At 37.6% G+C, this 22,246-nt stretch overlaps 1 protein-coding gene across 2 annotated transcripts in view; it reads left to right on the top strand.

Moving 5' to 3' along the window:
- Nek7 (NIMA related kinase 7) overlaps positions 1–22,246 on the top strand; it is a 163,383-nt gene that overhangs the window by 50,177 nt on the left and 90,960 nt on the right. For both annotated transcript variants that reach the window (XM_045138193.1, XM_045138188.1), the window contains exon 2: positions 21,646–21,730. In XM_045138193.1, coding sequence (XP_044994128.1) covers positions 21,674–21,730 — 57 coding nt within the window. In that variant the 5' untranslated portion in view covers positions 21,646–21,673. The remainder of the gene's footprint in view (positions 1–21,645; positions 21,731–22,246) is intronic.

Below are 22,246 nucleotides of genomic sequence, written 5' to 3'. Positions count from 1 at the left end.
CATCATGTGTTGATACCCTCTTCTCTCGTCCCTGCCCCCATTCCGCTGGGGACGCTCCTTAGTGGGGTTGTCGTTTATGCATTATGGGAGCAGCAATCAATTATTTTTGGGGGGAGGGAATGCATTTGGGTATGATGTTTCAACCTGTGGCTCTTATAATCTTTTGGCCCCCTGTTCCGCAAACCTCCCTGAGCCATGGTGGGTGAGTTTTAAATCTACTTCAGTGATGAGCTCTTTGGAGTCTCTGGGTCTCTGCTTTGGTAGGTGTTGAGTGTCCTCAGGGTCTGTCTCCTATGCCCTGGCACTCATTATCAGAGACAGCATGGAAGCAGCTCTTTTGCTCATCTCCCTATTCTGCTGTGGATTCAACTGTGGCTTGGCTGAAGTGCAAGGGTAGTTTATCTCCTCTGGTCTCACCACCTTTCTGCGCCAGGGCACGCTTCCCTTATTTATTTTTATTTATTTGTGTGTGTGTGCGTGAGAGAGAGAGAGAGAAAGAGAGGGAGGGAGGGAGGGAGGGAGGGAGGGAGAGAGAGAGAGAGAGAGAGAGAGAGAGAGAGAGAGAGAGAGAGAGAGAGAGAGAATGAATGAATGAATATGAATATGAATGAATATGAATATGCATGAATGGGTGCACCAGGCCCTTTAGCCACTGCAAGTGAACTCCAGACACATGTGCCACCTTGTGCATCTGGCTTTACATGGGTACTGGGGAATCAAAACTGGGTCCTTTGGCTTTGCAGGCAAGAGCCTTAACTGCTAAGCCATCTCTCTAGCCCTGTATAAATATTTTGCTTGCCCATACTCACTTCTGCTGTTTTAAATATCATCTGGGAGTTTTTGCCATTATAGAACAGAACAGTTGCAAAAGAAACCATGTGAAGTTTATGACATTTACTGCATGGTTCTTTTTAGGAAAGTCTGCTTCTCTCCATTTCAGATTAGCAAACTAGAGTGCTTTAATTAATTTTAATAGGATTCTTTATTAATGTTCTAAAAATTGGCGTAGCTTAATAAATATATCTTTTCTCCCTATTTCTGCCTTTACAAGGTCTTTAATATAGCAGTTTTGAACCTTATATCCCTTTGATAGTCTAATGCAGGTGACATAGAGACACACTCAGGTTTCTGCTTTTGTGTACTGAGTGGGCGGTGTGTGTTCTCACACAGTACCAAGTAAAGGAGACACTTGAAGGTCACAGTTAAGCATTATCTAAAAATACAGCATATATGAGATTGGTTTGAAACATAAATCCTGATTCAAAGCCATCAGAATGGGGAGCCCTTTGTTCAGCAAAGGCTTTTAATAAAGTGTGTGGCAATTGCAGAGAACACTGTAGTTCGGATTTAGCACCAAGCTAAACTTTCTCGGCTGAGGACAGTTTAATACAATCATTCATCTTAGGACATCTGGTCTGCTGACTCTTTCTGGCTGTGCCTAAGAAGTCAGAGGTACTTCATCGCGTCTGTTTCCAAACCAGAAATAACTCAGACGTCGGCTCGGCAGCACTAGAGTTCCACATTAGTCCCACTGGCTTAGGATTTAAATGTTCACAGGCATCAATCATCATATTAAAGTTTTAGTGCTGTTGTAGTTGTAGGTGTGTGTGACCTAGTCTTTGTTCGTAAGGAGGACTGGAGAGGGCTGGTTTGGTGCCCTCATCATTTCAGCAATCTCTGTCAATCACTGAGTAACTCGCCTGAAATCCACAGTGGAAACTCATTCTGCTAAAGGTGTTATTTTTGGGTTGGAAGCCGATGACTATAGCACCTATGTAATGCTGTGTGCACAGGCTCTCAGGCAGGTGGTGCCCAGCTTCCATGCTCTTCCTGTTCACTGCAGTGTTGCCAGAAGCCATTAGGAGGGCTAAGCTCCTGGTGTACTCCTGCAGTGTCTCCTTTATACAAAGACTGCTATAGAGACAGGAATGGCAGGCTCAAGTAAACAATGATTTGGTGGGAAAAATCTTTCTGCCACTTCTTTTTCTAGGGTAGATTTGACAAACTTAAATTAAAAGTGACTTTTTAGTGAAGTAAAATATTTAATACGTTTTTGTGAATTCTCACTTGGCATTTATAACCATTCCTCTCCACTGCTAGGAATTTCTAGTCTGTTAGTTTTTGTGATTTGAATGTATTAATACAAATTGAAAAGAGGTTGGAAGAGGTGGTATAGTTACTTGCCTTTAGATTTTGAAATACTGTGATTCATTGTGAAGTCATGTCATTTCAGTTATGTTTGCTTAGGATGTGTCTTCCGAGCCTGCTACTGGAAACCATCCTTGGTGCATTTTCTATTACAGTGAAGGGTCATTTTATTTTATTTTATTTTATGTTTTTAGAAAAATATTTTATAAAATGAAGAAAATAAAAAAGTCTTCATCTCTTCAAAGATTCAACTTGAATATGAACTTGTTTCTTGTCACTTTCCCATGTTCCAAGGATAGGCGTCACTTTCAAGGACCATAGGGGAGTTTGAGAAACATTGCATGGTACAAATACTCAGACTTCTGCTACTTTTAGGTCTTCAGGAAGGAATAGCTTCTGTCTGTAGGGACATGGCCACCTCTACTGCAGAAAAGAGATGATTGTGTTTTTAGCATCCTGTAGACTTTTGAAAAATCTGTTTTTCAGATAGGGATTATAAAGAGGAACATCATGTATTTGACAGGAAATGGAGAGATAGGGCTCCCAGAATTAAAACAAAACAAAACAAAACAAACAAACAACAATAGCAAGACCTACATTTAAGCAGTGGCTTGCTTCCTAATCATGGAGCTCAGAGAAAAAGGCCTTGATTGGCCCCATAACTGAAAGGGCCAAAGGTTGAATTCAATGGGCCGGTTTTGATTTCCTTCTCTTCTATCATGTTTTCATTTGTGGAAATTATTCTTCATAGACCTTTCTTTTTCTTTTTCTTTTTCTTTTTCTTTTTCTTTCTTTCTTTTTTTTTAAGCAATAGTAGTATTTGGGTATCTTTATGATACAGTGTAAAGTGCTAAAGATGAGAACATAATGGTTATTTTTTAGTTGCACTGTAATGTTACCTGTCAAACCTCTCAAGTTGGCAAATGTTGAGATACTTGATTTCCTTCTTCTCTCTCTTTTTTTTAAAGTTAATTAGTATATATGGCTTGGGGAGATGGCTTAGCTATTAAGGTGCTTGCCTGCAAAGTACAAGATCCAGGTTTGATTCCCCAGGACCCACATAAGCCAGATATACAAAAGGTGGTGCATGCATCTGGAGTTGATTTGCAGTGGCTGGAGGCTCTGGTGCACCCATTCTCTCACTCTCTTTCACTCACTCTCTCTGCTTCTCACATAAATAAATAAATAAATAAATAAATAAATAAATAAATAAATAGACTAAAAATTAAAAAAAACTTAAAAAAGTTAATTAGTATATATGCACACTATAAATACTATTTATATATGTGTGTGTATAATATGCATATATGTATATATTCCTAATACATTTCTAATACATTCTCAGGCATTTCATTTAAAGATATGGCCCAAAATAATGAATCCAAATATTGAAATTGAATAAACTAATTTTATTCTAAGCTAATGGGTGACTTTAGATGTTTTAAAATACAGTGGGGAGGTATTCTGAATATCAGTTTATGTCTGAGGGATGTTTGTGCAGCCTCCCAATTTTCCTTCTTTTAAAACCTAACAATAGATGTTAAAAGCCCAGGAGAGCCGAGGCTCCTGCTGGTGCTGCTGCTCCCACCCCCTTGTCTTCTTCCTGCTACGGCTTCCAGAAATGTCCTTGAATGAGACTCCATTACTTCCTTTTATATGGATCCAAATTAGTCTCAGAAAAGGGCTGGGCAGGAGCAGGTATTTCATATTCTTAGCTACGTGCTTTCATGAGGCTAGACACAATTGGCAGGTTTTGGCTGCCAAGTGCGCACTGTCTGTAGCCATACATCTGGACGCAAAGAGTTGAAGTTCAGTAGACCAAAACCACTACTTAGTAAAGTGCCATGTAGTACTCCTAACCAAGTGCCTCAGTCTTTTATGTGCCTGTTTATGCATCCCTTCTTGAATACAGAAATGTTTGTCCCACTTCATATCTATTCAGTCATCATCTAGACATGGCAGTGTGGGTGGCCCCTGCAAATCTATTAAAACAACAACAACAAAGCACTTGAACAGATGATTCTGATAGCCACACAGGTTTACATCTACTGATTCAAATTAAGTACTTGACATTTTTGTTTTTGTTTTTAAAATGATCGGTTATAAAATAACTTCTTCATTTAAGTAACTTATGGGAGAAGTGGGCTGCTACATAATGAAGGGAAGGACAGATGTCTACTAATGACATTTATTATATTCTTTATTTTATTTTACTTTCTCTCATACATACTTATAATTTTTTTTTTTTTCTTTTAAAGGTAGAGTCTCCCTCTAGCCCAGGCTATCTTGGAATTTACTATGTAGTCTCAGGGTGGCCTTAAACTCGTGGAGATCCTCTTACCTCTGCCTTCCAAGTGCTGGAATTAAAAGTATGGGCCACCACACCCAGCACATTCTTAGATTTGAGTTAAAACTTCCTGGGAAGCTGGGCGTGGTGGTGCATGCCTTTAATCCCTGAACTCTTGGGAGGCAGAAGTAGGAAGATAGCTGTGAGTTCAAGGCCACCCTGAGACAACATAGTGAATTCCATGTCAGCCTTGGCTAGAGTGAAACCCTACCTAGAGAAAAACCAAAACAAACAAACAAAAAACAAAGCAACTTCCTGGGTCCAGTGGAGCCTTTTACTTATTAGATTTGTTAAGCTACAAAAAGACAGCTAGTGTAGCTTTTTATCACTTAGAGACATTAAAAATAGGGAATTTTAAATTTAGGAATAGGAAACATTCACAAATGTCTATAAAGAGAATATTGCCCCTTCTTTTTAATATTATATTTTAGTGGGTTTGAGGTAAAAGAGAATAGCTGGTGGGAATAACAATTTGGATGGGGATTTACTAGGGATTGCATATTTTCTTATCTCAAATTTACCAGCATAGGATATAGAATTTGCTAAAATCAAGCCATCACTTTGTATAATATTTTAAAGGACACCTACTTTTTTACACTTTTGAATTCTGGTTGTTCAACATACTGATGTTTGCAGTTTAAGTTAAAAATATTAGTTTCAAATTTTTCTCATACTTAAATAAGAAAATGAAAATAATAGGTAACAATGAATTTGTGTTAGGTAAATTTATTGGGAAGTCAGAATAGTAGTTGTCTTAGCAATTTTTAATAAAAATTAGTGGACATGGGAAGTGATTGGTTGCATGACACAGGCTCACTTGTGGACACAGGAAGTGATTGGTTGAATGATATAAGCTAATTTAGTTTTTAGGTCAGTGGTTCCTTGATTAATTGGTGTAAGGATTCTGTTTGATATGTTGCAAGTCTTTTCTACAAGTCTTGTAAAATATCCATGTACATTACCAATGTAGATAAAAGCCCAGCAGGTGTCAGTAAGAGCCATAATAAAACCATTAGATTATCATGACCTTAGTCTTGTTACTTTTTAGATTGCTGCAGACTAAAACAACCTTAAAATGATAATTATACACTTAATCTGCATTTTTAACACGGAATCCTTTCTAAGCTTGTAAACCTAATGGGAAATGATGATACCAAATGTTTTAGAAAGCATTTTGGAAGTATAGCAACAGTTCTGTAAAGATTTAATTCAAAAATGGATGTTTGTCAAGCACCCTAAAATTTTCCTTGTGCCTAAAATACTCTAGCCAGTTATTTCACACACACACAAAAAAAACCCCTTGGGCTGTGTTGGGGATTGGCTCAACAGTGAAAGGTACGTGGTAGCAAAGCCTGCCCAGACTGGGTTCAATTCTCCAGCACCCACATCAAGCTGGATGTAAAGTGGTGCATACATCTGTGATCCCAACACCTATGACTATGGGAGGCTAAACCTGGAGAATCTGAAGCTTGTGGCCACCTAATGTTGGAGTCCTGCTAGTCTGCTGGTGTTGGCAGCAACAAGATACACTGTCTCAAAGAAGGTAGAGCACAGACAACCTGAAGTTCTTCTCTGGCCTTGCGGTGGTTTGAGTCAGGTGTCCCCCATAAACTTAGGTGTTCTGAATGCTAGGTTCCCCAGCAGTTGGAAATTAATGCTTCCTGGAGGCAGTGTATTGTTGGGGGTGGGCTTATGGGTGCTATAGCCAGTTTCCCCAAGCCAGTGCTTGGCACACTCTCCTGTTTTTATGGTACACCTTATGTTGGCCAGGGGGTGATGTCCACCCTGTGCTCATGCCATCATTTCCCCCTGCTATTGTGGAGCTTCCCCTGGGGGCTGTAAGCCAAAATAAACCTCTTTTTCCCACAAGCTGCTCTTGGTTGGGTGATTGCTACCAGCAATGCGAACCTGACTGCAAGAGGACTCTACGTGGCTGCTGTGGCATGTACATGCATGAATGCAGGACACACACATGCATAATTTAAAAAACTCTTATATTTAACTTATAAAATATTTCTCTGGTTAGCTGTGTTCTGCTTTTAAGCATTTCATTGCTATTGCATACTCTGTGTGTGTGTGTGTGTGTGCGCATGAGTGTGCGGTGCGCGGACCACCCATGGGACATCCCATGTAGTGTGGTTGCCTGGTGCACTTGTTTGGTGTCTGGAGGGAAACATCTGGTAAACTCCTTTGTGGCTCTTTTACACTCATTCTTGCTTGAGATGGAGTCTTTCACTATTTCTAAACCTTGCTGTTTGATTTGTTTATAATTTTGCAAGCCCCTGTGATTCTCCCATCTTTATTCCCCACAGGACTGGGGTTAACAGAACTGTGTGGCCATGCCCAGCTGTTTATGTGGGTCCCAGGGGTGAGACCGGCGTGTTCTCTGAGGCCTTTTCTGGAACTCATGCTTCCACAGGATGTTCTCATAACCCCTAAGCCATCATCTCCAGTGAAGTATGATCCTCTGAAGCGGTCACTCAGGCCTCCTCAGGAGCTCATGCTTCCAGGGGAAGTGGTCATAACCCCTGAGCCATCTCCAGTGCACTATGATCCTCTGAAACAGTCACTTAGGTCTCCTCAGGAGCTCATGCTTCCAGAGGAAGTGCTCATAACCCCTGAGCCATCTCTAATGCTGCTTAATCTTTATTTGCATCTTTTCCTGTTTCTTTAGCTTTCTATGAGATCACTATTACTTTAGCTATTCTCTCTGCTGTTTCTGGTTGGTGAGTAAGTGACTTGAATGCCTGATTACTTTTTAATAAGTATTGTATATTATATGTGGAAAATTATTTGTCAAAATATTTTGGAGCCTAAGATACTATCTTTCCCAGAGAGTCTGCCAGGAGCCTGGGGGCAACAGTTACCAGTTACCTCAGTTTCAGGATCTGAGCTGATTGAATGCTGAGACCTATAGGCTGTTAGAATCAAGGTTTCTAAGATCCCAACCAACATCCTGGGGCCTTCACCATAGCCTTTGTTCAACTGGGCTGTGCTTTCTATTTCCAGATGTCCAAAAGAAATGACGTATGACCTCTTAGCACTTCCGCTGTGTCCATGTTGTCAACACCACACTTACTGGCCATACATGCTTAGGTGCTAGGCTCATTCTCCTTGGTTTCCTTTTATCCCTCAGTTCCTTGTCCTGGGATCCTTTACTGGGCTTCACTGTGTTGTTCACTTATGCTGCATTCATGTAACTTGCACCTGTACATACACAATGCAGACAGTTGTCCTCAGAAGGGAGTCTAGTCAGAACCATCATTTTACCATTATGGATGGATGTACAGGTTCCCTGTACCAATAGCATACCATACATATACAAAGGAATGTTAAGATAATTTTACACCTTTGTGCAAAATGCTAATTTTTATTTAATATAGTCACATGTTAGAATACTTTTAAATGTACTTAATATATACACATTAGAACCATTAGGCAAATAATAGTTTGCTATATGTTTTTAAACCTTTGCCAAGCACTATGTGGTAAAGCGATGTGTAAAAAATACAGTACCCTAACCTTATTTGGTCTCTATATTGGTACAGCTGTCAATCAATTTTCTGTCCTTGTTTGGCATATGTCTTGGCAGAGTAAGTAGTATAAACAGATTTCCTAGATTTAACTAGTTAATTATACTTTGATACAAGGGTAATCTTCATGAAAACTTGTCTTCTGAGGCTTGGCTTATCACTTTACATTATATTGGATATATTTTAAAGTGTCACATAAAGTGATCATTTTGATAACATTGTACCCCATTTTATTTGATTGATGTACTTTCTTAGCCAACCTTTACATAGCTTCCAGTTTTTCTTTATGATACTTTTGTAATGTACATTCTTGTACATAATCCAAAATTAAATTACTGATTTTTTAAAAAAAACTTTTCAAAAATATATTTAAAATTTTTATTTGACAAAAAGAGGGAGAGGGATAGAGAGAGAATGAGAATGGGTGCACCAGGGCTTTCAGCCACTGCACATGAACTCCAGATGTTTGTGCCCCCTTGTGCATCTGGCTAACGCAGGTCCTGGGGAATTAAACCTGGGTTGTTTGGCTTTGCAGGCAAATGCCTTAAATGCTAAGCCATCTCTTCAGCCCCAGTGATTTCTTTTTTTAGGGCGGAACTAAGGGATTAGGAGTATCCAGTAAGAAAAAAAGGACCTAAAATTTTTTTTGATTTTTTTAAAAAATATTTCTCTTAGTTTATGTCCTCATGTAAACAATACTTATGACTTTTATAACATGTATCATTTTGATAGGGGTAATGCACTGCCTAAATATTACTAACATCCATTCATTTGTGCCTATTAGAATGGAAGCGACATTAAAACAGTATACTTTATTTGGTGCAGACAATTATGGGTTTAGAATTTATCTTGAGTTACATATTCAACAACTCACTTATTTTCTAGAATTATGATTTTACTATTTTATACTTGGATTGCCATTTCTAGTTTGTTCCTTTGTTGAGAATCCTTAAAAAATAACTTTTGTAGTAAATACCAGAAAATTCTAGAGTTCTAGGAAATTATGTGTGAAAAAGAACAAAGTAGTAGCCATTGTTACAGGAGAATGATATGGAAATACTGTAAGCGGGTCTCTTTTCCCATCAGCTACCCTCACTGATTACCTAGTTTTACCTTAGGATATTTTGGGCACTTCAAAGTAGGCCATTCTGATTTGTGGTGTGTGGACACGTGAGCCTTCTTTTGGTTACTGAGGTGCTTCCCATTTAGAAGGATTTGTAGTGATCAAGCTAGTATAAAGAATGATTTTTAGGAAACAGTTGCAGCATGCATAGGAAGGATGAGAAATAGACTGTCAAATTGGGGTTGTGATTGAAGAATTTAAGAACAGCATGTTTCTGGATAGTAATAGTTCTAATGGACAGAAATTCAAAGTTAAGGCAATAATCTTACATCTTTGTTCACCCTGATTTGCCCCCAAAGCTGCAAATTATTTTAGAAGTCCATTAATGTTTCTTTCTTAGGCTGCAACCTTTTGTAAGGAATAGTGTAGTACAATCTGTTATTTACAAGTTGTCCAAATCATGGCCAGAGGGAGCCCATTCAATCCGCTTCTGTATCCCTTTGACACATCCCATTCTCCTTTGAGCATGACACTGTGTTCTGGCACAAGATGTTTCAGGCTCAGCTTGTACTTTCCCAGCTCCGGTGCAGACACCACCCATTTCTCCATAGAACATTAGTTCCTTTAAAGGGAGGGTGAATTTAAGCCACGTTTGATGCAGAATTAATGTATTTAACTTAAAATTTTGAGTCTGGCTTGCTCTAGAAACATTCATTGTTCTTCCAAGAACTGATTATTATCCTAGTGGCATTTAAAAACTTTTTCATTCACTGCAGAAGTACATGAGAAATTTGTGATGCTAAGCACTTTCTTTGCATTGGCTGATATAGACATGTCATTTTCTTGATTATGGGAAATACTGGATGACTCAGTTAAATGGAGAAAGGAGGGTGAGGTCAGGAATATTCCTGCTGAATGGTGACTTGGAGCCAAGAAAAATATTTAGATATGGATTATTGGTGTATTCAGACTCTGCCAAATATCAGTTACCCTAAAATTTCCATTATGTTCCTTTATACACACCCACCCACCCACCAAGTCGGTCATTTTCTTTTGGATGGGAGTAGTGTGCTGCTAATTTTAAGTATTTTTGTTCTGCTTTCTGTTCTGTAGCTCTTAAGCTATAGTTACTTTGCTCAGTAAACCATGTCTTACTAATACACAGAAAGGCAAACTGAACATCTTTTTTTTTTTATTTATTTGAGAGCGACAGACACAGAGAGAAAGACAGATAGAGGGAGAGAGAGGGAGAATGGGCGCGCCAGGGCTTCCAGCCTCTGCAAACGCACTCCAGACGCGTGCGCCCCCTTGTGCATCTGGCTAATGTGGGACCTGGGGAACTGAGCCTTGAACCGGGGTCCTTAGGCTTCACAGGCAAGCGCTTAACCGCTAAGCCATCTCTCCAGCCCCAAACTGAACATCTTTAACCAACCTTAAAGGAAAATTCATTTAAGGAAAGCAAATTATTAAATAATAACTTTGCCCTATGTACTTTAACTCATTGGAATTCTGAAAAATAAAAAAAAAATAAGTCACTTGAAATGGCTTTTCTGAAGTTTGTCTTCAAATTCATATGCACAGGTTTATATCTAAAGTTTTATATTGCATGTAGGAGCTATGGAAATAGAATGGAATCACCATAATATATAATTGAAAACAGAAGAAGAAAGTCCTTTGAAAAGGTAGAGTCTATGGTGTCCTCTGTTGGTTGAGTTGGATTTTCTTTAAGCTTAGAAGTAGGCGATTTTGAGCAGCTATAAAATTGAGTAGTCTTTCTACTTTCTTCATCGTTACGCAATGAAGGAAGTATTTTTATTTAGTTAAGCATAATGTTAAAATGCTTTTATTAAATGCTTATGGTGCATCTTTTTTGTAAATGTATACTGATAAACCATCATTGCTGAGAAAAAAGGTGGTTGCTTTTTAATTTTTTTTTTTTTACAAAAATCAAAGCGGAATGCATGAAAATGAGTTTTCATTTTTCAGATGAATTTTTAAAACTTCATATTTTGTGTGTGTGCATGTTCAGGTATATGTGTATGTGCATGTGTATGGAGGCCAGAGGACAACTTTGGGTTTAGTTGCTCAGGAGTTGCCAAGTAGGTAGGCTAAGCAGTGAGGCTAAGCAGTGAGCCCCAGGGTTCTGTCTACTTCCCCAGCACTGGGTTCATAAGTATGTGCCACCATGCTTGTTTTGTTGTTGTTTTCAGTGTTTGTTCTGAGGATTAGACTCAGGTTCTCATGCTTGCAAGGCAAGAACTTTATCATCTGAGCTATCTCTGCAGCCCTTTGTTTTATTTTGAAGTCTGAAGAATACATTTTAAAGCTGTATTTTGTAATTGGCCAAAAATTAGGTTAGTTTTGAAACATACTGGTTTATTTTTGATCAATTTTTGGCAACAATGAAATTTTCAAAGATGAAATTCACTGTAGTATCTGTAGATCATTAAGATTTTGACTGAGTATATTAGCTGTAATTTTTCATTCAAATCATTTTCAGGCAAAAGCATTCATTTAGTTTTTTCGTGATTTTAATTTTTACAAGTTTGACAAGTTATTTAAATTTTGGATCTAGGAAATATTTTATATAAGAAATGGCACTTTGATGTTATCTCAGTCTCCAAATTAAGATGGTTATCTAATACAGTGTCACTGAAGACTACCTTTTATAATATGTATATTATGCTTTAATTTTATTATTATGCATGTTGTTATGAAATTATTAGGGTCATGTGAATTAAAATTAGTTCACAGCAGACATGAGTTCTTAAACTAATGGTTTCATCCATGAGTCAGCTTTTATGTTTATTCACATCTTAGTTACTTAACCTTGTACTGTTATTTTTTTGTTAAACATGTTGCTATCCACAAGAATAAAGGATAGGCTAATTTTACTTATATGGACTGAGGTTATGGATATATGTGAGCGTATTTTTGATACTTGAAAGATTTGGGGCAACTATAATGTGATTATGAGGTGTTGATGTAAACATAACATTGTTCTACAGAGAATAAGAGTTTTTTTCTGAGCCAAATATGAATGACCATCACCCAGGAACATGAATTCAAGTTGTGTTTTCTACCATAGTAGTGTTACAGTTTTGTCACAGAGCAAACAGTAGAAATCAATGATGAGTCAGCAGGTAAACCACTTACAGCAAAGTGCAAAAGACTTCTTTTGTAAACTTGACAATTTTCACAATGTACTTAATATATTTTGACTATAATCGCTTACTATTACCTTCTTTTGTTCCTCTTCCCCCTTCCTCCTTTTCCTGATTCACTGTTTTTGCCCAATTAGTCTCTTTTTTATTTTACTTATGAGAGAGAGGGAAAGAGAAAGAGAGAGGGAGAGGGAGAGAGGGAAGGAGAATATGGGCACTCTAGGGCCTTCAACCTAATGAACTCCAGAAGCATGCACCACCATGTGCACCTGGCTTACCTGGGTCCTAGGGCATTGAACCTGGGTCCTTTGGCTTTGTAGGCAAGTGCCTTAACTGCTAAGCTATCCTTCTAGCCCAAGCACCTCTTTGTAAAAACCCTTCTCTATCATCCATGGCAAAATGCTGATGTACGTCATGTGCAGTTAATGACAATTAATGCTTCAAGTCCAGAAGACAGCATTTCAAAGCATTCCTCTCATTCTCTGACTCTATCATACTTTTTTCTCTTCTACAAAATTACACTGAGCCTTGTGTCTAATTTAGTGTTGAGCACTCCAATAGTCACTTTTTCTTAGTGCTTGGATGAGTTTTGAGTATCTCCAGTAGTCACTGCCATCTGCAAAAAGAACCTTTGAGCAAAGCTGAGAGCAATGGTATTCTATGGACAGGAACATAAATATTTAGAGTGCAATAACCATTTGGTCATATGTACTAGACAAGGTTCTCTAGAGGAGCAGAATGGATACAATAAACATGCATTATAAAAGGGAATTTTCATTTGTTTGAGATATTATAAAAGGGGATGTTTAATTTATTTGTTCATTAGAGAGAGAGAGAGAAAAAAAAAAAGAGAAGAAGAAGAGGCAGATAGAGAATGGGCACACCAGGACCACTAGTCACTGCAAACAAACTGCAGACACGTGTGCCACCTTGTGCATCTGACTTACGTGGGTACTGGGGACCTGGGTCCTTTGGCTTCCCAAAAGTGAATTTAAAAACATATTTTTAATTATTTTCAAGTGCTGTGGGCGGTGAGAGAGAAATGGAGGAGGGGAGGGTGAGTAGTGGTGGTGGTGGTGGGGGGGAGAATATGGATACACCAGGGACTCAGCCATTGGAAATGAACTCCAGATGGATATACTACTTTGTGCATGTGGTTTTATATGGGTACTGGGGTATTGAACCCAGGTTAAGCTTTACAGGCAGATTTTTAACTACTGAGCCATCTTTCCAATCCTAATGGAAAACTTTTGGATTAGTTTATAGGGTTGGGCATTTTGGCAATAGCTGTCTGCAGGCTGGAGAGTTAGAGAGCTCAGTAGCTGCTCAGTTCATGAGGCTGAGTGCCTCAGCATTCCTAATCTGATTCTGGCACTGAAGACCTGGAGGAGTCCTTCAGAGCAGCTCATCTTTAGTCCACGTTAGAAGGCCGATGAAGCTGGGTTCCAGTGTCCATGTAGGATAGCAGCAACAGGGTAGATGCAAGCACCACCTACTAGCATGGGCAGACAGGCAAAGATATTGTGTTCTACAGCTTCTTTATATATAGCCCACCATGAGAAGGGCCATCTGATCTGGGTTAAGGTCTTTATGGCTCATACCTCAGTCCTTCCAGAAAATATCATCACAGACATGTCCAACCGGTGTGTCTCCTAATTAATTTCTAATCTGATCAAATTGACAAGAGAACTTAACATTAAACAACAGTAGTATCTTCCACACTAGGGCTTGTGACCTACCTAGCTGTAGGCTTTTGAGTAGGTTTTCAGTAATAAGAATTCATTTCTTCCTGAAGAGTGTGACTCAAATCTGATCAGAGAGCTGTTGATTGCCCCCATAATAGTCATACCACTGTTGCATCAGTGGGCACATCTTGCCTGCTGGTCAGTTGTGTAGCTTGCATGATCAACTGCTGATTAAGACTGTTGATTATTTTTCTCTCTCAGGAATCTGCATAGTGTTTTCTGGCATGCGAAAGCTAAGACTCATGTTACAGATTTCAGATGTTATCTGATGATATTCTTAAGCTTTTGTGTAGGTGGAAGGTAGTAATCTGCTAAGAAAACATTACAAAGGTTTTACCAAGTAGTCAAAATGAATGTTAGGTTAGATATAAGGTGGGTGACAGTAGCTCTAGATTTGAAACTTTCCAACTCTCCACAGTCAGGCAGTTCTAATTAGTCAACTACTTTGTTAAATCTTCACCATAAGTATGGCTTTTGTCAGCAAAGTTTTAGTTCATCGAGGAGATCTCTGTTGCTATCACACACTTGAGTTTTAGCTAATAACAAGCAAAAATGTTTTGAGAATTATAAGACAAATCTATAAATTTTGAATATGCCATCTTTCTCATATTAGTTTGTAATTCATTTTTCCTGTTATCATTCTCTTCTTGTTCTTTGTTTTTCCTAAACACTTTGATTTTCTTTCCCATCTGTTACTACTTCAGTTGGTGTTACCACCATGTGATGTTTTCCACTAGCTAAAAATCTTGGAATCAGTTTCCTTTTCCATTACTAGCCAAATCTATTCAGTCCCAGCCCTGAAAGTATAATGATAAGCCCATAAGCAACTAAAAATCTGTCTTCTGTTCCTCACTACCATTCAGTTTTCATGCCTCAGCAGATACTCAAGTGTTCTTTCTGTGCCAGGTAATTGCTGAGAAATACAGGAGGGTATGTATACCTACCTGACAGGGGTCTTAGCCTTGTGTTATTGACACACCAGTAGAGGTGTGACACAACCAGAACAACAGTACCATAACATGCTGTTTTAATGCTCTATAGAAGTAAAAGAATGATGATGTTGATGCAGGATCCTGGGTCTGGGAACAGCAGGTTTCAGGAACAGAGGGAGTTCAGTATCCATGGAAGGTATTGAGAGGGAATGGGCAGAGATATAGTGGGAGAAGCAGGAAGATTCCTCATGGAGCCCTGTAATATATGCCAGGTAATTTTGATATTATTTTAAGAGCAATGGAATTGTCATAGTGGGATTCCTGTTTTCAAAATGAATAGACTGTAAAGAGAGACCAACTGGTATAATATTATCATAGTACAGAAGGATACATAATGATAACTTGCTGTAAAGTAAAATTAGTGGTAATGGAGGAACATGGACAAATAAAGATTTTAGAAAGAACAAATGGCACGGACAAGTGGCTTTAACACAGGAAGGAACAGAGTAAAGAAATGTGAATAGTAAATGTTAGATTTTAGAATTTTGAGTAAAGCAGCTTTTGTCAAAGTGTAGAGTACAGACTCTTGGGATGGAAGCAAGGGAGGTGTAGTCAGGTCATTGAGACCTATATATAATCTTCAGGATCAATGAGTTTTATGCTTAATACAAAAACATCATTTACCTATTACTAGTGTTTTAGCTCAAGTCAATGTACTGGCACAAAACTATACTCATGTTTGTATGCTTTCTTTTTTTTTTTTTTTGATTTTTTTGAGGTAGGGTCTCACTCTAGCCCATTCTATGGACAGGAACATAAATATTTAGAGTGCAATAACCATTTGGTCATATGTACTAGACAAGGTTCTCTAGAGGAGCAGAATGGATACAATAAACATGCATTATAAAAGGGAATTTTCATTTGTTTGAGATATTATAAAGGGGGACCTGGAATTCACTATAGAGTCTCAGGGTGGCCTAGAACTCACAGCAATCCTCTTACCTCTGCCTCCCGAGTGCTGGGATTAAAGGCATGCACCACCATGCCCGGTTTATGTTTGTATTATCTATTTGTAGTTTTTTTTTTTTAATACAAGTTTCTTAATTTACTTAAAAATGTCCTTAGTTGAGGGCTGGAGAGATAGCTTAGTGGTTAAGCGCTTGCCTGTGAAGCTTAAAGACCCCAGTTCGAGGCTCAACTCTCCAGGACCCACGTTAGCCAGATGCATAAGGGGGTGCACGCATTTGGAGTTTGTCTTCAGTGGCTGGAGGCCCTGGCGCACCGATTCTCTCTCTTCTCTCTCTACCTGCCTCTTTCTGTGTCTGTCACTCTCAAATAAATAAAAATGATAAACAAAAAAAAAATTTTAAAAAGCCTTAAAAAATTTAAAAAAAATGTCCTTAGTTGAGGCTAGGGGGTGTAGCTTAATGGTGGAGCTCTTGCTTAGCATGCCGGAGCCCTTGCCCCCAAGTCCTTGATAAAATAAAAAAGAGTGTCATCAAATCTTGACCTTTCAATATGTATCTCTTGATATGCTGTGTGATAAAATGATATGAAAAATCCTTGCATTGAAATAACTGCAGCAAATCAAAGTCATCTCAGGGTAAAGGCATCTGCAGCTATTTGGAAACCAAGTGGAGTAGCCACTGTTCTCATGGGGCAGCACTTTTACTTTTTACTAGGAACTTGGGATTATTTTTAGAGATTTTTATATTGTTTTGAAAAGTTTTCTAAAGGTAAGCTATTATTGTTTCTGCCAAATATAAGTTGACCTTTTAAAGTGAAAATTAATATTTGGAAAAATTGTTTATTATGGTGATTGTGGCATTTTATTGTTTTTTATATATTTTCTGGTAAAATTAGTGGTGATATTAATGAGTATGATTTTTAAAGTGCAGCATAGAAGAATGGTCAGCATAGATGTGAATAACTTAGTGAACTAAAAACTACCAGATGGCCAATTCACAATGTCATAAAATGTATGATTTTGTCAGAGGGCAAGATCATTGGATTTTCACAGAAAATAAAAGTTCATTGTTGGAGAGTCTAAACTACAGTTAACCTTAAGGAATTTATCATCTGCCAAGTTTAGTGTATCCACAAGGAATATCCAAAAATATGAAATGGTTTTTAAGATTCTCTTCTCTCTCATGTTTTCAGAAGGCCAGTTTATTTTGTTCCTTAAGTTTTACTTACCAAAACATTTCTCATCAGATTCAATTAAGAAGCTGCTTCTATTGGTATAGAATCAAATAACTCTGTAAAATATAAAATGATGCTGCTCTTATAACTAATTTTTTGATATTGTAAATTTTTTATTAAAATGTGTTATATATACACATAGCGTGTGGTTTATTTTGAAAAAAATAATGTGCTTTTAAAAATTTTATTTCCTACTATGGAGAATATAGAAAAATGCATCCTACAAAAACAGAAGGGTTTTAGGCTCCTCAATGAAAGCAGTCTGTGCACACGAATGGTTGGAGATTGCGGGGCTGGGTTAATTCAGTAGATGGTGATACATGTGAAGATGACAAAGTATAGGGACACGAAAGATGGAATCCTCTCTTCACATGGAAATGCCTGGTTTGTAGCTGGATACGGGTGTTTGTTGCTCAGAACTCTGGAGAGTTGTGCTTGGTGAAGATGTAAGTTAGATAGTCACTGTATTTGGCTAGAATTCAAAGCCCTGAAGATTGGTGGGTTGGTTTAGGACAACGTGTAGTTTTAAACGAAAAGATTCAAGTCTTGGAACACTCCAACATATACAAGGTTAGGCAGGGGAACTAAAGGAACTAATACAACATAGGAGAAGAGGGTGGAGGCTATGGGGTGATGGGAGACTGTAAATCAGCCTGGTCAGCTCTATGGAGTGCTGTAGAGGGTGAACAAGAGGATCTTGGTGAAGGGCCTCCTTGCCTGTGGTCTAGGTGGTTGCATTAGCCTGTTAACTGGCCTTCTCGTTTGGGATTGTGTCTCCTCTGGTTTGTTTCATTGTTAAAATATCTTTCAAAGGCAGTCGTAAACAAACCAATAGAAATAATGAACAGAATAACAGAACTGGTTTGTATGTGAACTGACACATATTTTAGAGCAGCTCTTTGCTATTAATCCTCAAGTGGTCCACCACCCCCTTTTTAAACTTTTTCTTTTTTAATTTTAGAGAGAGAGAGTGAGTGAGGATATGTCGCACCTGGGCCTCAGCCACTGAAATCAAACTCCAGATGCTTGCACTACCTAGTGGGCATGCACGACCTTGCATTTGCTTTACTTTTGTGCATCTGGTTTAAGTGGGATCTGGATTGCATTATACTTTTGCATGCGTGAGCGTGCGTGTGTGTGTGTGTGTGTGTAGTGCAACAGGACCTCTTGCTGCTGCATATAAACACCATGTGCTTGTGCCACTTTTTGTGTTCTACTTACAGGTTGGCTTGGGAATTGAACCCTGGGTGGGCAGGCTTTGCAAATGCCTTTAACTGCTGACCTATCTTTCCAGACCCCAACAGCCACCGACTTTAATTTAGGATCATGTATAATATATTGATTTTTTTTTTTGGGGGGGTGGTCTTGCCTTTTCTTAGAGTTTTTGTTTCTCCTAACTCCCATTTAAATCTTGCTCAGGCTATTTGAGCAGCCTTTAAAAACATTGTTGACTTAAGGTTCAAATACAAAATTTGTTGAATTTGATGGTAGCTTTTTTATTATTGACTTTAGCAGTGACTGTAGCAATAATCATTTGATGTTTTTATAATAGGTGTGGATGTACTTATCAATTCAATAAATATATATCCATTCAACTACCCATTTGTGTCAGGCATTAGGAATAGAGGTATATACAGTATATGTACATGAAACATGGGATTTGTGATCTAGAAGATTGAATACATGCTAAATATATCTTATATCTTAAAATGGGTTTCACTTCAGTCAGGCAGGGATTAGTAGCACACATAATGGCATTAACAGACTGATGACACATACAGCTGTGTTATGTATTATGCAGAGAAAATTTTGTTGCTTTTTATTCTTTGTGCTTAGCAAGCTTATGTATAATCTGGAAAAGATACAGATTTTTTTATTTTCAGACAGAAACTATGAGTTTTTGTTAATATAAGTTCTTTCTGTTAGGCAGTTTGTTATTTTAAATCATTTTCCATCTCTTTAATTTATGCATCTCTTTTACCTTGGCTTTTTTACCAGTATTTACTTGGATATTGCTGCTTGATATGGTAAAAGCACTTTTTATTGCAACCTAACAGAGTTTTTCATTGTATTCCTGGAATCAGTCAAGGGGTTATATATTGAAATATGTAGTTAATTCCAGGTCAGCCTGAACTAGAGTGAAACTCTATCTTGGAGGAAAAAAAAAAAACCCCAAAAAAAAAAACCCAAAATAGGAAACAGGCACACTGGTTCTAAAATTCATATTACAATCAAATATTCAATCAAAGACCTAGTGCAATGTTGAAACCAAAAACTTTTTTGAAAGAAATTAAATGAAATATTCCATACCTATGAATTCAAAGAGAATATTATTATTATATTTCTCCTAGTTCATTTATAGTTAATGTATCTCAATCAAAAATATTGGTATTGTTTTTTTTAATCTAAACAGGAACGAACACTGGTTCTAAAATTCATATTGAAATCAAATGTGTAATCAAGCAGATATAAAAACTTGTGTTTTTTTTAAAAGATGCTGTAGCCCAACCTGTCTTGGAATCACTGTGTAGCCCATGCTGTCCTTGAATTTGTGGCTATCCTCCTGTCTCAGCCTCTCTCAAGTACTGAAATTAGAAGTATGATCCATGACACCTGCTTATAAAGACTTTAGAATGAAGATTTGTTGATTAATATTTTATTATTTATTTTAGTGGCAATATGACTAATATACTGTAGTATATTGATAGTATGGGTACTCATTCAGGATAGCAAAAGGATTTAGCCTAGACAAATAAGCCAATGAAAATGCAGATTAAAACAGGTATAGGGGCTGGAGAGATGGTGTAGCAGTTAAGGTGCTTGCTTGTGAAGAAGACTTAAGGACCTAGGCTTAATTTCTCAGTACTACCCACATAAACCAGATTCATAAGGTAGCACATTGGTCTGGAGTTCTTTTACAGTGGCTAGAGGACTTGGTGTGCCCATTCTCTCTTGTTCTATCTCAGCTGCCTCTTTCTCTCTCTCTCAAATCAATAAGTCAATCTATAAACAAATAAAATATTTTAAAACAGATATAGTCCTTTGGCATTACTGAGGAATTGGTCCTAGATCATACCCCCATGGATTCCAAAATTGATGATACTCAGATTTTGATTTAACAACTTAATAAAAATTATATAAAATAGGGATAAGTTATTTCAAGTCCCTTATTTTTCTTATGTGTGTGTGTGCCTGTGCATGTGCTGGTGTAGTGCACTTGTGTGTGGTAAATGTAGTGGCCAGAGGACAGCCTCAGGTGTTCTTCCTCAGGCTTTGTCCAACTTGTTTTGAGACAAGATCTCTCTCTGGCCTGAAATTTGTTGGCTATACTGGCTGACCCGCAAGCTTTAGGGATAAACCTATCTTTCCTCCTCAGGATTGGCATTACCAGTACATCCCACCATGCCTGACTTTTTACATGTGGGTTTTGGGGGTTGAACGCAAGTCCTCATGCCTTGGATGACAAGCAGTCTATTGATGAACTATCACTTCAGCCCCCTGAAGTCCCTTACATACTTACATAAGACATATACATATTGTCCTATGTACTTTAAATCATTGTTTGGTTACTTAGATCCAATACAAGGTATATGCTGTGCAAATGGTAGTTACATTATGTCCTTTAAAAATGTCAACAAAACAATCTATACATGTTTAGAGCCGACATATCCCTGTTTACACATTGTATATGGTGTGCGTGCAAACACAGGTTTGCATATGTATCTACACACCAACTCAGTACATGGCACAGACAGCAGGGCAGCAGTATAGTGTGGTAAAGGATACTCTTTTCAGTATACAATTTGAGATCATTAGATACCATACTGAAAAGCAAATACTAACTTTTAAAATACATAGAAAATATTTAATACCAAGACATCTATAGGTCTAAATATGAAAGTCAGAAGAAATCTTACATTAGAAAGTAATGTAAGGGAACTTAGTAGGAAACTAATTTATAAGTCATGTATAAAGCATTAATCATAAAGTAGTTTGATTTCTTAGACCATATGTTCTGTCCATATAAAATACCATTGAAGGTTTTAAAAATATAACTCACATAGCTGAAGATAGTTACAGTACAAATAAATATATGTCCAGAATTGCTTTTTAAAGAGTATAATAAAGTGAGCATTTTAATTCTAGTACTAAAAGTAGACTGTGACAAAAGGCACATTTTTAGGAAGTCAAACATTGAGCATGATTACAAGGAGCTTACTCTGATTTATCCTGTTGCAAGCACAAGAACAACAGGAAAGGTCATTGATCTGTAAGGCAGAAATGGAATTTTCTAAGCATATAATGCTACCATGGGGAAGTGGAAGTGGTCAAGACTGTGAGTGATTGTAAACTAAACAGCTTTGGTTTAGCTAATGGCTGAGATAGGAGTGTAGGGTATCTTGATGCATCATGTAAATTTACCATATTTGAATGCATGTGTCAGGCATATGGTGAGTGATATGAATTGATAATGATTGCATTATTTAAATTTCAACTTTTTATTCTTGCAGAATTGTAAAGTTCCTGTTGTTTCAGACAATGGATGAGCAGTCACAAGGCATGCAAGGGCCACCTGTTCCTCAGTTTCAACCACAGGTAATTTATTTTGATTCAGGAGGTATAAGTCTACATATCTATATTAAATATGATTAGAAACATTTTTAGTTCCCATAAAGGTGCTGAAAATGCTAATTTTGAATTTTCAAGTTTCAATAAAGGTTGTGCTTTAAATAGTTTATGCAGTTATCATGTGATAGAAACTTGCTAACAAAAGGGTGACATAGCTTGCAACTTCATTTGAGTGACTTATAGACTTTGAGAGTTACTAACAAATGTAGGGAGAGTAGGAAAAGGCAAAAATACATTCAGGGTTTGGGGGGGAATACCTATGTATTTTGTACTTGTTTCTGCTTTGGATGATCTTCACTTTCTATTTCTGCCTTCCTCCTGTACTAGCAGTATTTCTCTTCTTATGTAGTTCCTTAGTATTTTGTATGATGAATTACAAAGAATGCTTAAGTAACAAATGTATATATACACCATGGACAGTCATCCTGTTGCATCTTTCATTTGTCATATAGGCTCATCTTAAAGCTCAGTCTGTAACAACAC

This window comes from Jaculus jaculus, chromosome 1 (genome assembly GCF_020740685.1).
Source record: "Jaculus jaculus isolate mJacJac1 chromosome 1, mJacJac1.mat.Y.cur, whole genome shotgun sequence".
In the NCBI taxonomy this organism is placed as follows: domain Eukaryota; kingdom Metazoa; phylum Chordata; class Mammalia; order Rodentia; family Dipodidae; genus Jaculus; species Jaculus jaculus.
Note: the sequence above shows the minus strand (reverse complement) of the source record. Positions and strands in the feature narration are given on the sequence as shown.